The sequence below is a fragment of the Macaca mulatta genome, chromosome 14 (assembly GCF_049350105.2).
Source record: "Macaca mulatta isolate MMU2019108-1 chromosome 14, T2T-MMU8v2.0, whole genome shotgun sequence".
NCBI lineage: Eukaryota > Metazoa > Chordata > Mammalia > Primates > Cercopithecidae > Macaca > Macaca mulatta.
The window spans coordinates 76,211,564-76,226,687 of NC_133419.1; the positions used below are offsets into that span (position 1 = coordinate 76,211,564).

The following is a 15,124-nucleotide window of genomic DNA, read 5'->3' on the forward strand; positions in this document are numbered from 1 at the left end:
GCCTTTTTTTAGGCATCTGTAAAACAGACAATAATACCCACTTCAGCCAGGCTCGGTGGCTTACTCTTGTAATCTCAGAACTTTGGAAGGCTGAGGTGGGTGGAGCACCTGAGGTGAGAAGTTTGAGACCAGCCTGGCCAAGATGATAAAATTCTATCTCTACTAAAAATACAGAAATTACCTTAGTGTGGTGGGTCACACCTGTAGTCCCAGCTTCTTGGGAAGGAGAATTGCTTGAACTTGGGAGGTACAGGGAGGTGGAGGTTGCAGTGAGCCGAGATCGCGCCACTGCACTCTAGCCTGGGTGACAGAGTGGACTGTCTCAAAAAATAAAATAAAATGAAGTAAATAATACCTACTTCACAGGATCCTGTGGGGATTGACCAGAGTAATGTATGTAAAACACTTAGCAAATGTTAGTTCCCTCTAGGTCCTAGGGAAACCTATAGACTCATAGAGGGGAATTGATTTGTCTAAAATCATGCAGTGAGTTAAGCTAAAGGTTCAGACTGGTCTCCAGCTGCCTACCCCGGGTGTGGAGTCTTTCAGCCACACCACTTTGCATCCAGGGTGTACCTTCTCAGGAACCCTGTGATGCTATGCCTGCCTGGGGAGTGGCTGACCAGTCAAAGAATCAGCCTAACAGGGAAATCAGACATCCCTCGAGTGCCTTTATTACCAGGAACTCAGCACATTTTTGTCCTAACTGTCCTCAAACTCAATGAAGAAATGTCACTATTTATCATCACCATTTTCACAGCTTTGCCCACCCCCGAATCCACTCAACACAGTAGCCAGAGTGACATTTCTGAAACATAAATTAGAGCATGTAACTCCCCTGCTTAAACCCCTTAGTCCATGAGCCTCAAAGAAATCCAGACTCCACTGTGGCCTACAATGCCCGGCAGGACCTGGCCCTGCCAGCGTCTCCAGCCTCATTCTGTGCCATCAGGGCTGGATTAGGACTTCAGAAGCTCTAAGCACCAAAGGATAATGCTGCTTCTGCTGTATAAAATTACAAATAAGGGCCAGGTGCAGTGGCACACACCTGTAATATCGGTCAGCATTTTGTAAGGCCAAGGTGGACAGATCACTTGAGCCCAAGAGTTCGAGACCAACCTGGGTAACATACCAAAAGCAATCTCTACAAACAATACAAAAATCAGCCAGGTGTGGTGGTGCGCTGTAGTCTCAGCTATTTGGGAGGATCGACTGAGCCTGGGAGGTTGAGGCTGCAGCGAATCATGATCACACCACTGTACTCGAGATGGGGTGACAGAGCAAGACCCTGTCTCAAAAATAAATAAATAAATAAAATTACCAATAAAAACAACACTAAACTGTTAAAGAAGCTGAAGGTGGTCTTTGGTTTGGGTTTGGTTTTGAAATACCAATTTCTTTCAAAAGTGTTCTCCTCTTCCTCCTCGGCACCGGCTGGCCTTCTCTTTGAGTTGCTGCAATGCTCCATGTGGTCCTTCACAGGCTGTTCCTCCTGTTCCTTTATCCAAACAGCTTCCTCCGCCCTCACTAACTTCCTTTGTCCAGTTAACTCCTACTCATCTTTCAGACCTCACTGTAAACATCAGTTCCCAAGGAAAGTTTTCTCTGGACAACTCTCAGTAAATCAGCTCCCTGGGTTAGATGTGCTTATTTCCCATATGTGTTACCCTTACTGGCCCACACATTCACAAGCTCCTGTGTTCACACTTGCATCTTTACAGTCGGTGGCAGTGGGAAAACCCCTGGAACTGAGGAAAGAGCGTTGGTCTTGGGGACGAAAGGCCCAACTCTTTGTCTTAGCTTTGCTACAAACTTTGTGTGACCTTAGGCAAGCTTATTTCCCCTTTCTGGGGGCTGTGTCTAGTCAGGAGGAATGGAGGCCCCCATGTGATCCAAACATTCACTTACTCAAGATTCATTCATTGACTTCATTCATTCAGCCATTTGCTAAATGAAGCTATGGAGCCTGTCCTCTGTGTTGGGATACTGGGGACTCAGATAAATCAAAAGCAGAGGTTCACAGCAGAGTGGGAGGGACAAATGTAGACTGCTCAGTATATGACTAGGCACACAGTTACACATACCGAAGAGAGGTCAGACAGCTGCTGTAGGAGCCCAGAGGAGGTAGCAGTTCATTCAGACCTGGGAAGGCTTTCTTGAGAAAATGACCTTGCCGAGTTGGGAAAGAAGAAGGGAAAATGCTGTCTAGGCACGTGCCTGTCAGGGTTCTTGGGTATGTGCAGTTTCTTTGGGGAACTGCCTTTTTCTTTTACAATTCTCACCTGACTTCTGCAAGTGTCTCACTCTTCTAGTCCTGCCCCTTCAAAGCTACCCCTCCCCCAAGGGCTGCCTGAGCCATATTTCTAAGTGCTTTCTGTTGCCCAAGATGAAACTCATGTTCTTCGGCCTGGTAGTCAGGTTCTTCTCACCCGGCACTAGCTTCCTCTTCCAACCTCTTTGCCTGTTGCTCTCCCATGCAGCCTTTGTTTCAGCCATGTTACACTCTGCTGCTGCCACATCCTCTGCCCCTGTGCCTTTGCTAATGCTGTTCCTCCTGTGTAGGGTACTCTCCTCTCCTAGGAAGCCTTCCTGGACAACACGCGACAGTTAGCAACTTTCTCTTAGTGCTTCCACTGTACTTTATACATCATCTCTATTATTGTACTTACCACTTTGTACCGAATGAGCTGTGTGAATTCTATGCGCATCATTTTTTGAAACGTAGTGCCCAGGCTGGACACCTGGCAAAGGTCTGATGGGTGTTTGATTAGACAAGTAAGTGAATGGAAGAAAAAGGGCTCTGTTGAAAGGAAGGCGATAGATTTAACTCAATACAGTTTAAGACACTGAAAGACCCATCTGACCTGCCTTGCTCTTATTTACCCAATGCATCAGGCCCATGAGGTGAGAGGAGGAAGTGGAGGCAAAATGGATTGGGGTAGGCTTAGCTTTTTGGCCTGGAAACTGAATGTTTGACTTAAATACCCAACATGGTACTAATTGGCTGTTAAAACACGAGCTATTCCCGAGCTAAACCAGTCGAAACACCTATTGTTCATCTCCCAATCATCCTTTATAACTTTGGTGAAGCCTGCTCTGACCTTGCCCACCAGCTCCTGAAGAGTTGGCCACTCTTACTACTTGACCTTGGACCCCATTCTATCATTGCATATATATTGCATTTGGCCACCTTATAATCTGTGTCCTCTAAACTTGGATATATGTTTCTCTGGGGGATATACAGCACTATGTAAATATTATAATAATTTAATTCTGTGATTTAAAATATTTTTACATTGAAACAAACAGCCATATTATGAAATAGGATCCCAATAATAAAAGAATTTTTAGGGCCAGGCACGGTGGCTCACGCCTGTAATCCCAGCACTTTGGGAGGCTGCGGCGGGTGGATCATTTGAGGTCAGGAGTTCGAGACCAGCCTGACCAACATGGTGAAATCCTGTCTCTACTAAAAATACAAAAAAAATTAACTGGGCGTGGTGGTGCATGCCTGTAGTCCCAGCTACTCGGGAGGCTGAGACAGGAGAATCACTTGAACCCGGGAGGCACAGGTTGCAGTGAGCTGAGATAGCGCCGCTGTACTCCAGCCTGAGTCACAGAGAGAGGCTCTGTCTCAACAACAACAACAACAAAGTTTTTAGAATGAAATAGGACATATGAAAATAATGACAGCTAGTATTTATTAAAAATGTACTATCTTCAAGACAGTATGTTAAATGCTTTACATTATCTTGAATACTTTGCAAGCAGCAGGCTTTTGAGTTCTTCCCAATGCCCCTAGGGATGAGAGTTCTAGTTCTCCTAGTGTTTGCGGCATTTGGGAAAAGTGGGAGACGGGTTGTTTACTTGAGCTCTGCATTTCCAGCACTGAGTAGCTAGCCTGTGCAAAGGTGAACCTCAGTAAAGGCTTGTGGAAAGAATGGATCCTGCTCTACGCTGGAATATCCTTTCCTCCCTCCCTCCTGACCTGGTGAACTCTTATTGGCCCTTCAATACCCTGTTTCAATGTCACCTTCACTGTGAAATCCGACTCTCAACTATTTTCTCTGGCTCCCACTGCCTTTGGGCTTCCCTCAGACCCAGCAGTGAGTAACTGGATGATCACTCTTTGTTTATTTTTGATGTGGAGTCTCACTCTATTGCCCAAGCTGGAGTACAGTGGCATAATCTTGACTCACAGTAGCCTCAACCTCCCCAGGCCCAGGTAATCCCCCCACCTTAGCGTCCTCAGTAGCTGGGACTATAGGTAAAAACTACATGCCGGGCTAATTTTTGTATTTTTTGTAGAGATAAGGTTTTGCCATGTTGTCCAGGCTGGTCCCAAATTCTTGGGCTCAAGCAATCTGCCCGCCTCAGCCTCCCGAAGTGCTAGGATTATAGTGTGAGCCACTGTGTCTGACCTACTCTTTGTTTACTGGACTCCCATATAAGGGGTTGGGCAGCTCCTCTAGGGATGGATCTCGGTCTGATTTCCCAGCATCTAGCAAAGAGCTTGATAAGAGAAGCCCTCAGTGTGCATTTATTGAATGAATGAAGTGATAAAGTTCAGAACTGATGCCCAAAGGAGAAAGAAGTGATTCTGTGTTCTTTCTCTAGGTCCATTTTCTTAACTGAGTTATGGCCCCCTAAAAGATATGTCCATGTTCCAACCCCTGGAACCTGTTAATATGACCTTATTTGGAAAAAAAAAAGTATTTGCAGATGTAATGAATAATCTCAAGATGAAATCTAAATTATCTAGGTGGGCCCTAAATCTAAAGACAATTTTTTTTTTTTTGAGACAGAGTCTCGCTCTGTCACCCAGGCTGCAGTGCAGTGGCACGATCTCGACTCACTGCAACCTCCACCTCCCGGGCTCAAGCAATTCTCTTGTCTTAGCTTTCCGAGTAGCTGGGATTATAGGCGCCAGCCTCCATGCCGGGCTGATTTTTGTATATTCAGTAGAGATTGGGTTTCGTCATGTTGGCCAGGCTGGTCTCAAACTCCTGACCTCAAGTGACCCATCCACCTCAGCCTCTCAGAGTGCTGGGATTTCAGGCGTGAGTCATTGCGCCAGGGCCTAAAGACAATGTCTTCATAAAAGAAAGAAGAGGCGGCCAGCTGCAGTGGTTCATGCCTGTAATCCCAGCACTTTGGGAGGCCGAGGTGGGCAGATCACCTGAGGTCAGGAGTTCGAGACCAGCCCGACCAACATGAAGAAATCCTATCTCTACTAAAACTACAAAATTAGCCGGGCGTGGTGGCGCATGCCTGTAATCCCAGCTACTTGGGAGGATGAGGCAGGAGAATCACTTGAACCCATGAGGCGGAGGTTGCGGTGAGCCGAGATCATACCATTGCACTCTAGCCTGGGCAACAAGAGTGAAACTCCATCTCTCACACACACACACACAGACATAGGAATAAGAGAAGCCCATGCAATGATGAAGGCAGAGATTGGAGTTATGCACCACTAGCTAAGAAACTAGAGCCACCAGTAACTGGAATATGTAAGGAAGGATTCTCCCCTAGAGCCTTCTGAGAGAGCACAGCCCTCCTGACACCTTGATTTCAGGATCCTAAACTCCTGAACAGTGAGAGAATTTCTGTTGTTTCAAGATACCAGTTTGTGATAATGTGTTATGGCAGCCTCAGAAAACTAATACAGCTTAGAAACAGAAATGTGTTTTCTGTGAATTTCCCCCCAGATCTTGGCACCACATGAGTTCAATCAGATAATATTTGGGATTTCCCAGTGACTCCTTTCTCAACAAACACCTGACCAAGCAACTCCTTTCTCAGCAAACACCTGACCCCACACCCCAGACTCCAGCCATGAGGAACCACTCAGTGTGTCAGAACAGGAGACGGTGTGACATCTTTGGGATCCAGCTCTGAGAAAGATCCAGGGTGTTTTTCAGGCTTCTGAACACCCTGGAAAGATAGTATGCTTACATTTCGTTTAAAAAATTTAAAATGCAACTATTATATGCCAGGTCCTGTGTGGGCACTTTACATATGTTGATTTACTTTAATCCCTACAGCAACCCTACTACTATTTTAAAGCTGAGAGAGGTGAACTGACTTGCCTTGGGATACATAGCTCAAAGGTGGCAGAGCCAAGATTCCAAAGTGCCTGATTCCTATTATGTCTGACTCTAAAACACTATGTTCTTTCTGCTATGTTCATCCAGGTGGTGGAAAAATTCAGTCTGGGAGCAAAAAAAGGAAGATCAATATCCTGCAGAATGACTCATGCTATTTATTATAGAAGGAATTACTGGAGATGCTATCATTGTGGATCACAGAAGTCTTCATGGAAGAGGTGGCATTTGAGCTAGGCCTTCACTGAAAAAAAAAAACATTTCCCGATTCTCTGTCAGGCACTGGGGATCCAGAGATTAATCAGACAAGGTCCTTTTGCTTGAGGAATTCACAGTATTGTGTGTATGTGGGAAGGATGGTGGCTGCTTGTGTGTGTTAAAAGACAATGTGGCCAGGCCCAGTGGCTCATGCCTGTAATCCCAACAGTTTGGGAGCCCGACGCTGGAGGATCGCTTGAGCCTGGGAGTTTGAGACTAGCCTAGGAAATATGGCCAGGACCCCATCTTTACAAAAAATTTAAAAATTAGCTGGGTGTGGTGGCATATGCCTGTATTCCCAGCTACTTAGGAGGCTTAGGTGGGAGGATCACTTGAGCCCAGGAGGTCGAGGCTGCAGTGAGCCGTGATTTTGCCACTGCACTCCAGCCCGGGCGAAAGAATGAGACAGTGTTAAAAAAAAAAAAAGAAGAAAAAAAAAAAAAAAAGGATAATCCAGACCTACGGTACGGTCAAAATTCCTAACTCAAGGTCCCAGAGAGGCTCAGAGAAGCCTTTTGGAAGAAGGGACTCCTGCCCCAGCTAAGACTGATGGATAAGTAGCAAAGGCTTTCTAGGGACGGCACAAGCAGCCCACCTGAAGCGGTGAATCTGGCGTCCTGGGTGCCTGGCACACCTTGTAGCTCAGCGTACTAGTTAGTGGAGTGCGAGAAAGGGCGTGTACTTGTGGGTTGGAGTTGGTCACGAAAAAGCTGGTGGGACTGCCCAACGGTTCTCAGGTCCCAGTGCATCCTGCGTGGTGGCTATCCGCTGAACCATAAAGCATTCCTTTTCTATCCCTGCACGCTGATGAGAACGCCGGGAAAAGACTGCGCAAGGGGCCTGCCAAGGCAGACAAGTGATCGCCACCCAGCTGGCTTCCAAGCGGGTCCCCGCCCTCCACCGGAGGCCTGTTACCACGGCAACCAGCGAGGGCGGAAGTGGCTCAGAAGACCGATACTCCCTAATCAGGTGACTCTCCCGTCTCCTGCACGTGACACCGGAGCCCAGGCGCGCACTCTACCTAATCAAGACCCCACCCCTCTTTCCCTTTACTGACAATTGACAGCGACCTCGTGCAATGGCCCTCCCGCCTCCACCAGGACCCTCTGCCCGTTGGTAGTGAATGAACCAATTAGACTGGGAAAAAAAGAAGCAACGCCCCGGGTTTCATTCCGGCTTGACAGACGCAATTGAGGCCATCCTCGAGTCCCTCCGCCCCCAAGTTCAGTACGGCCAGCGATGGACAGACCTTCTACCCAATAGCACGCCCCTTTTCTGCCGTTGGGTCCCGCCCCTTGAGGGCTAAGCCAATGAGCGCGCCGGATCTCGGCGGGTGGAGGGGTTGCACTGCGGTAATATGGCTCTTCCTTAGCCAGCGGCGGCAGCGGCGGCGGCCACTGTGCGGACGGAACTGTCCTGCCTGTCGGGTGGCGGGTTTCTAGGCTGCAGGAGCTTGGCAGGTCGTGGCTAGGAGGCAGCGGCGGATGCCGGAGGAGCGGCCGCCTCGCCGCTTGGCGGCTCCTGGATCCAGATGAGCGCCTCCGCGTCGGTCGGGGGCCAGGTCCCCCCGCCACCCCCGGGCCCGGCCACCGCGCTGCCTCCCGGTTCTGCCGCGCGGGCCCTGCATGTGGAGCTGCCGTCTCAGCAGGTAAGCCCGCGCGGGTCGCAGCGCTCGGGAGGGACCCGGGCAGGCCCGCGTGGAGAGCCTGCTGGCTCCGGGCTGACCCCACGAGCCGGGACACCCAGAGCAGGGACCCGGAGGGCTCGCGGGACTGAGGAAGACTGTCAGGAGATCTTGTACGGGGAGGGGTCCAGTGATGGCCGAACCTCCGGGAGATCCCGGAGTCCTAGGAGAATCCGGTTACAGGAGATGGGCTTGTGAGGGGACAAGCAGCCAGCCAGCGAAAGTCCCTGGGGCCCCAGCCCGAGGCCACCTCCCCCAACGCAAGGAGCCGGGGGTTCCCCCGCGTAGACCATCTCCCTCGTTCCCCCCGGGAGGGACACGGGGAAGCCCCTGTGTCCCACGGGCCACAGCGAAAGCACTTTTTCTTTCTTTCCCCACCTGGCCGTCCCCGCTTATGGAGAAACCAGTTTGTACTCTTCGTGCAAGAGCCCTGGAGGAGACTTTAGGGTGTCTACCATTTGCTTTAATCTCCCTTGATTATTAAGTATTCGGCCTCTTTAGAGAAATGTATTTGAGACTTGGGGGTTTCCTTCCTAATTCTCCGAGTCTCAAGGAATGCATCTTAATAATTAGGAGGACTCTTTCCTTCTTCATTCCCTCCAGTGAGTCTCTGTGGAAGGAGGATTTGATGTATATATTCATGTGTTCATCCTTTAAGAAGGGCTTTGAGGACCTCTTGGCTCTGCCTTGTAGGGAGTTAAGAAGGGGGAAACACTGACTTTGCAGGTCTGACAAAACTCTTTGTTTTACTCACATATCTGTAGAGTACTTCCCTCCTTATATCGGTTGCCTTCCTTCTGTCCCCCTAGGGGAGATTTTGCAGGAGTCTTAGCATTAAAGAGACCTAAAGAAAGTACCTTTCACCCTCTCCCTTTATTCCTCCTTCCAAGAAGAGGATCTAGGAGAAACTATCATTTATTGAGAACTTACCGTGTTGGATTTGTGCAGAGTTGGATTTGTGCAGAGTTCACTGAATTTTCACAACTCTGTGAGATAGCTGATTTTATTACCCCCATTTGGCAGTTGAAGAAACGGGCTTGTCCAGAGCCTTCCAGTTGGTAAGTGGTGGGACTGGGTTGCAGAATCCAGTGTCTGACTCTGCAGCCATGCACGTTCTTGAGACTTCCGCAGCCTTCCTCAACCACCTTTACACAGGACAGAGTGAGTTCCTTCATACACCCCTCCAACTTTTCATCAGCTGCCAGTGGGACTTAGGAAGGATTCACAAAGAGGAAGGGAGAGGTTGTGGGGGAGAGAGTGGTTGAAAAGTGAAATGGATTTGAATGCAGTAAAGGAGGCGGGGGCTAAAGGGAAGAGAAGAGTTGGAGATAATAACCACTGGGGTTGCCATTGAATAGGCAGACAGAAGAGCTTACAGTAGCAACGGCTTTTTGCGTGACTACTACCTACTACCGAAGAGGATTGAAAAGACACCATGTGCCCTGGTTTTGTGATGCTGTTGGCAGGGAATTTCTGAATAGTAGGAGTTTGAGGGTAGTGGGAGTTTGGATTGTATTGTGAGATACTGGAAGAGGGTAGAAGTCTGGCTAGGGAGACACGTCTCTGGAGTGAGCATTAATGTGAGTTTTTGTACGTGTAGGAGGTAGAGTGTGAGGGTGGATACTGGGAGAGGGAATAGGGAGCACCCTTAGAAACAGCGTGGAGAAGTCCTAAGGAGTTCAGGGGCCAAGAAGGGTTTAGTTTGGGGGAGCTTCGAGAGCATGTGGGATTAGGAAAGAGAAAGCGTCATTTACTTCATAGAGCCTGTTCTCTGATAACAGTTCACAGTTTAACACTGGGAAAACTAATGCAAACAAACTGTTGATGGAATAATTTCAGCCTCATTTGTTAGTGTTTGTCAAATTTTTGGATAGGTGCCGAGGGATATATAGTGGCTTAAGTGTACAGCTGAATGCTATATGAGTGCCGAGTATGCTATTTACAGCTTTCTGGGGGTGTCATCCTTGAATTCTTGGAAGGCAGCCTATATAACAAAGCACTTTTACTTTTGCAGTTGACATTAATTTAGCTTTTGGGGTCAAAAGGCTCAGGTTTTTAGTGTATAAATAGTATCAATAAAATTTTGTTGAAGTTTTATCTGTATATAGTTAAGTGCACAGATTATTAGTATTCAGTTGATGAATTGTCACCAAGGGAACAGTTATGTAAGTACTACCCAGATTAAGAAATACAAAATTTTGGCTGGGTACAGTGGCTCATGCCTGTAATCCTAGCACTTTGGGAGGCTGAGGTGGGGGGATCACTTGAGGCCAGAAGTTTGAGAACAGCCTGGCCAACTTGGCGAAACCCTGTCTCTACTAAAAATACAAAAATAAAATAAAATAAAAAAAATAGCCAGATGTGGTGGTGCACATTTGTAATCCCAGCTACTTGGGAGGCTGAAGCAGGAGAATCGCTTGAACCTGGGAGGCGCAGGTTGCCGTGAGCCGAGATTGTGCCACTGCACTCCAGCCTGGGTGACAGAGTGAGACTCTGTCTTTAAAAAAAAACAAAAAAACTCCAAAATTATTGACATCCTGGAAGTCCTCCTTATGTTCTCTCCCATCTCTACTTTTCCTTTTTCTCTAAAGGAACCACTTTTCTGATTTCTAATGTAAAAGATCAGTTTTTGCCTGTTCTTGAGCTTTGTATAAATGGAGTTGTGCAAACTGTATTTTTTTGTGTCTGGTTTCTTTTACTCAGTATTGGTAGAGTCATGGAGTATCTGTGTATGTCTAATTTTTTTTTTTTTAAGCATTTCTTTGTTGTCTTTTTTTGCTTTTACAAAATTTCAAAGGTTTAGATAAATTGGAATGTCAATTGTTAACTTTCCTTTAAATAATACTTCCAAACCATACATTTTAATACATCCCATACTAGTTAGCAAGGTATCTTTTTTTTTTTTTTTTTTGAGACGGAGTCTAGCTCTGTTGCCCAGGCTGGAGTGCAGTGGTACAATCTCCGCTGATTGCAACCTCTGCCTCCTGGGTTCAAGTGATTCACCTGCCTCAGCCTCCCAAGTACCTGGGATTACAAACGTCTGCCACCACACCCAGCTAATTTTTGTATTTTTAGTAGAGGCAGGGTTTCACTGTGTTGGCCAGGCTGGTCTCGAACTCCTGACCTTGTGATCCTCCCGCCTCAGCCTCCCAAAGTGCTGGAATTACAAATGTGAGCCACTGTGCCTGGCAGGTATCAATATTTCTAAACAAATAAGCCCTGTTGGTTTAAGATTTCTATGATAAAGTTATCTCAAAGCATAGGTTCAGTGGCTCCAGCCTTCTTCTAAGATGGGGTTTGTCAACCTTGGGACTGTTGACATTTTGGAATGAAGATGGACGTTACATGTTTAGCCACATCCCAAGATATCAGCAGGACCTCCCCAGTCCTGACAATCAAAAATGAGTTCAGACATGGCCAAATGTTTCTTAGGGGGCAAAACTACCCCTAGTTGAGAACCACCTTTCTAAGGTGTATTTTCGTTTTAGGATAGAGAATAGTATCCTTATTATTATCGACTCATTTATTCCAATCTTCATTAAGTCCTGTTGATTCTAGAAGTGGCTGTAATGTTTAAAAAGTTAACACTGCAAACACCTGAACTTTTCCATGTATGAGTACTAACTATAGTCCGAATCAGCCCCTTGACAGTGTCAGATGGGACTACTACTTAATTTTGTCTCCTTTTGCTTCTGTGTGATCCTACTTTACTGTAATTTGAGCAAGAACTAGTCACACTTTTTTTTTTGTTTTTTAACACTTTGTTTGTTTGTTTGTTTTTGATTTTTGAGATAGTTTTACTCTGGTCACCCAAGCTGGAATGCAGTGGTGCGATCTCCTCTCACTGCAACCTGCCCCTCCTGGGTTCAAGCGATCCTCCCACCTCAGCCTTCCGCGTAGCTGGGACCACAGGCTGTGCCACCATGCCCAGCTAATTTTTGTATTTTTAATAGAGATAGGGTTTCACCATGTTGGCAGGCTGGTCTTGAACTCCTGGCCTCAGGTGATCTGCCTGCCTTGGTGTCCCAAAGTGCTGGGACTACAAGTGTGAACCACTGTGCCTGGCCCAAAACAAACTATTTCTTAGAAAGTTTTGTTTCTATTTTTGACCAAGCGCGGTGGCTCATGTCTGTAATACCAGCACTTTGTGAGGCTGAGGCAGGATGATCGCTTGAGGTCAGGAGTTTGAGACCAACCTGGCCAATATAATGAAACCCTGTCTCTATTAAAAATAGAAAAATTAGCCAGGTGTGGTGGCAGGTACCTGTAATCCCAGCTATTCAGGAGGCTAAGGCAGGAGAATTGCTTGAACTTGGGAGGCAGAGGTTGCAGTGAGCTGAGATGGCACCATTGCACTCCAACCTGGGCGATGAGAGCGAAACTCTATCTAAAAAAAAAATTATTTCTATTTTTTTATTTTTATTTTTTTTAGAGACAAGATCTTGCTCTGTTGCCCAGTCTGGAGTACAATGATGTGATAGATCATTGGCTCCCTGAGGCCTCAACCTCCTGAGATCAAGTGATTCTCTTGCCTCAACCTCCCGAGTATCTAGGACTACAGGCATGTTGCCACCATGCCCAGTTCATTTTTAAAATTTTTTCATAGAGATGGGGTCTTGCCGTGTTGCCCAGGCTAGTCTCAAACTCCTGGCCTCAAGAAATCCTTCTGCCATGGCCTCCCAAAGTGTGGGATTATAGTTGTGAGCCACTATGCCCAGCCAGAAAAGTTTTATATTTATAGAAAAATTGAGAAGATAGTACAGAAAGTTCCTATATACACCTAGTTTAACTTATTCACTTATTCTGGTTTATTTTATTTATTTATTTTTTGAGACAGAGTCTCGCTCTGTCACCCAGGCTGGAGTGTAGTAGTGTGATCTCCGCTTACCGCAGCCTCTAGCTTTCAGGTTCAAGCGATTCTCCTGCCTCTGCCTCCTGAGTAGGTGGGATTACAGGCATGAGCCACTGTGCCTGGCTGATTTTTGTGTTTTTAGTAGAGATGAGGTTTTGCCACGTTGGCCAGGCTGGTCTTGAACTCCTGACCTCAGGTGATCCGCCCGCCTTGGCCTCCCAAAGTGCTGGGATTACAGGTGTGAGCCACCGCACCCGGCCTCACTTATTCTTAATATCTGCCTTGACATATGGTACATTTGTTAGAGTTAATGAACCAATATTGGTATATTATTGACTAAAAAAATCCATAGTTTATTTAGATTTTCTTAGTTCTAAACAACTGTGGCCAGGCCTGGTGAGCACTTTGGGAAGGTGAGGCAGGAGGATCCCTTGAGCCTGGGAGGTCAAGGCTGCAGTGAGCCCTGATTGCACCACTGTACTCTAGCCTGGAAGACTGTGATTAAATGTGATTAACTATATATACAACATAAAATTTGCTGTTTAAATATTTTTTAAGTATACAATATAGTGGCATTAAAAACACACTTAATGTTGGCCGGGTGCGGTGGCTCAAGCCTGTAATCCCAGCACTTTGGGAGGCTGAGACGGGCGGATCACGAGGTCAGGAGATCGAGACCATCCTGGCTAACATGGTGAAACCCTGTCTCTACTAAAAAATACAAAAAACTAGCCGGGCGAGGTGGCGGGCGCCTGTAGTCCCAGCTACTCCGGAGGCTGAGGCAGGAGAATGGCGTAAACCCGAGAGGCGGAGCTTGCAGTGAACTGAGATCCGGCCACTGCACTCCAGCCTGGGCGACAGAGCAAGACTCCGTCTCAAAAAAAAAAAAAAAAAAAACAAACTTAAAAAAAAAAAACCCACTTAATGTTATACAACCATCATCACTGTATATTTCCAGAATGTTTACGTCATCCCAAACAGAAAACAACTCCCCATTCTCGCCTCCTACCAGCCCCTGGTAAATTCTGTTCTACTTTCTGTCTCTATGAATTTGACTATTCTGGGTACCTCATATAAGTGGCATCATACATTATTTGTCCTTTTATGTTTGGCTTATTTCACTTTGCAATGTTTTCAAGGTTTATCCGTGTTGTAGGGTATGTTGGAATCTCATGCCTTTTAAGGTGGATGGTATTCTGTTGTATGTATATACTACATTTTGTTTATTCATTCATCTCTTGATGGGTCCTTTTTTTGTTTGCTTCTTTGTTTTGAGACAGGGACTCACTCTGTTGCCCAGGCTAAAGTGCAGTGGCATGATCATGGCTCACTGCAGCCTTGACCTCCTGGGGTCAAGTGATCCTCCCACCTCAGCACCCCCGCAAGTAGCTGAGACTACAATGGCATGTGCCTCCACGCCCAGCTAATTTGAAAATTTTTTGTAGAAATGAGTCTCACTCTGATATCAAACTCATGGGCTCAAGAGATCCTCCTTCCTTGGCCACCCAAAGCAGTGTTGAGATTATAGCATGAGCCACCATGCCCAGCCAACCCTTAGTTTTTACCTGATGTCCTCCTTCTGTGCCAGGATCCTGTCTGGATACCACATTGTATTTAGTTGTTCTGTCTCTTGCCTCCTCTTAGTTGTGGCAGTTCCTCAGACTTTCCTTGTTTTTGATGACCTTGACAGTTTTGAGTATTGGTCAGGTGTTTTGTAGGAAGCCACTCTATTGGAATTAGTCTGCGGTTTTTTCTTATGATTGCTAGGGTGGTGGTGTTTTGGGAGCAAGACTCAAGAGGTAAAGTGCTATTTTCATCATACGTTATGTACATATTATTAACATGATTTATCACTGTTTTTTTTGCTTGTTTGTTTGTTTTGTTTTTTTGTTTTTTTTTTTGAAATGGAGTTTCACTCTTGTTGCCCAGGCTGGAGTGCAATGGCGTGATCTCAGCTCACTGTAACCTCCACCTCTCAGGTTCAAGCGATTCTTCTGCCTCAGCCTCCTGAATAGCTGCAATTACAGGTGCCCACCACCACGCCAGGGTTTCACCATGTTGGCCAGGCTGGTCTTGAACTCCTGACCTTGGCCTCCCAAAGTGCTGGTATTACAGGTGTGAGCCACCATTCCTGGCTGATTTGTCACTGTTGATACTAACTTTTATCACCAGCTGTGGTAGCATATGTTAGGAAAAGCAAACTAGCTGTTTTCTCTTATTACACTA

General features: G+C 46.6%; 1 protein-coding gene across 12 annotated transcripts in view; it reads left to right on the plus strand.

Moving 5' to 3' along the window:
• Window positions 1-7,713: 7,713 nt before the first annotated feature.
• UVRAG (UV radiation resistance associated) overlaps window positions 7,714-15,124 on the plus strand; it is a 329,617-nt gene continuing 322,206 nt past the window's right edge. For all 12 annotated transcript variants that reach the window (XR_013404176.1, XR_013404177.1, XR_013404178.1 and 9 more), the window contains exon 1: window positions 7,714-8,010. Coding sequence is in view for 9 of the 12 variants with exons in the window: in XM_077963910.1 (XP_077820036.1) it covers window positions 7,894-8,010 (117 nt within the window). In the remaining 3 variants the exon portion in view is untranslated. The remainder of the gene's footprint in view (window positions 8,011-15,124) is intronic.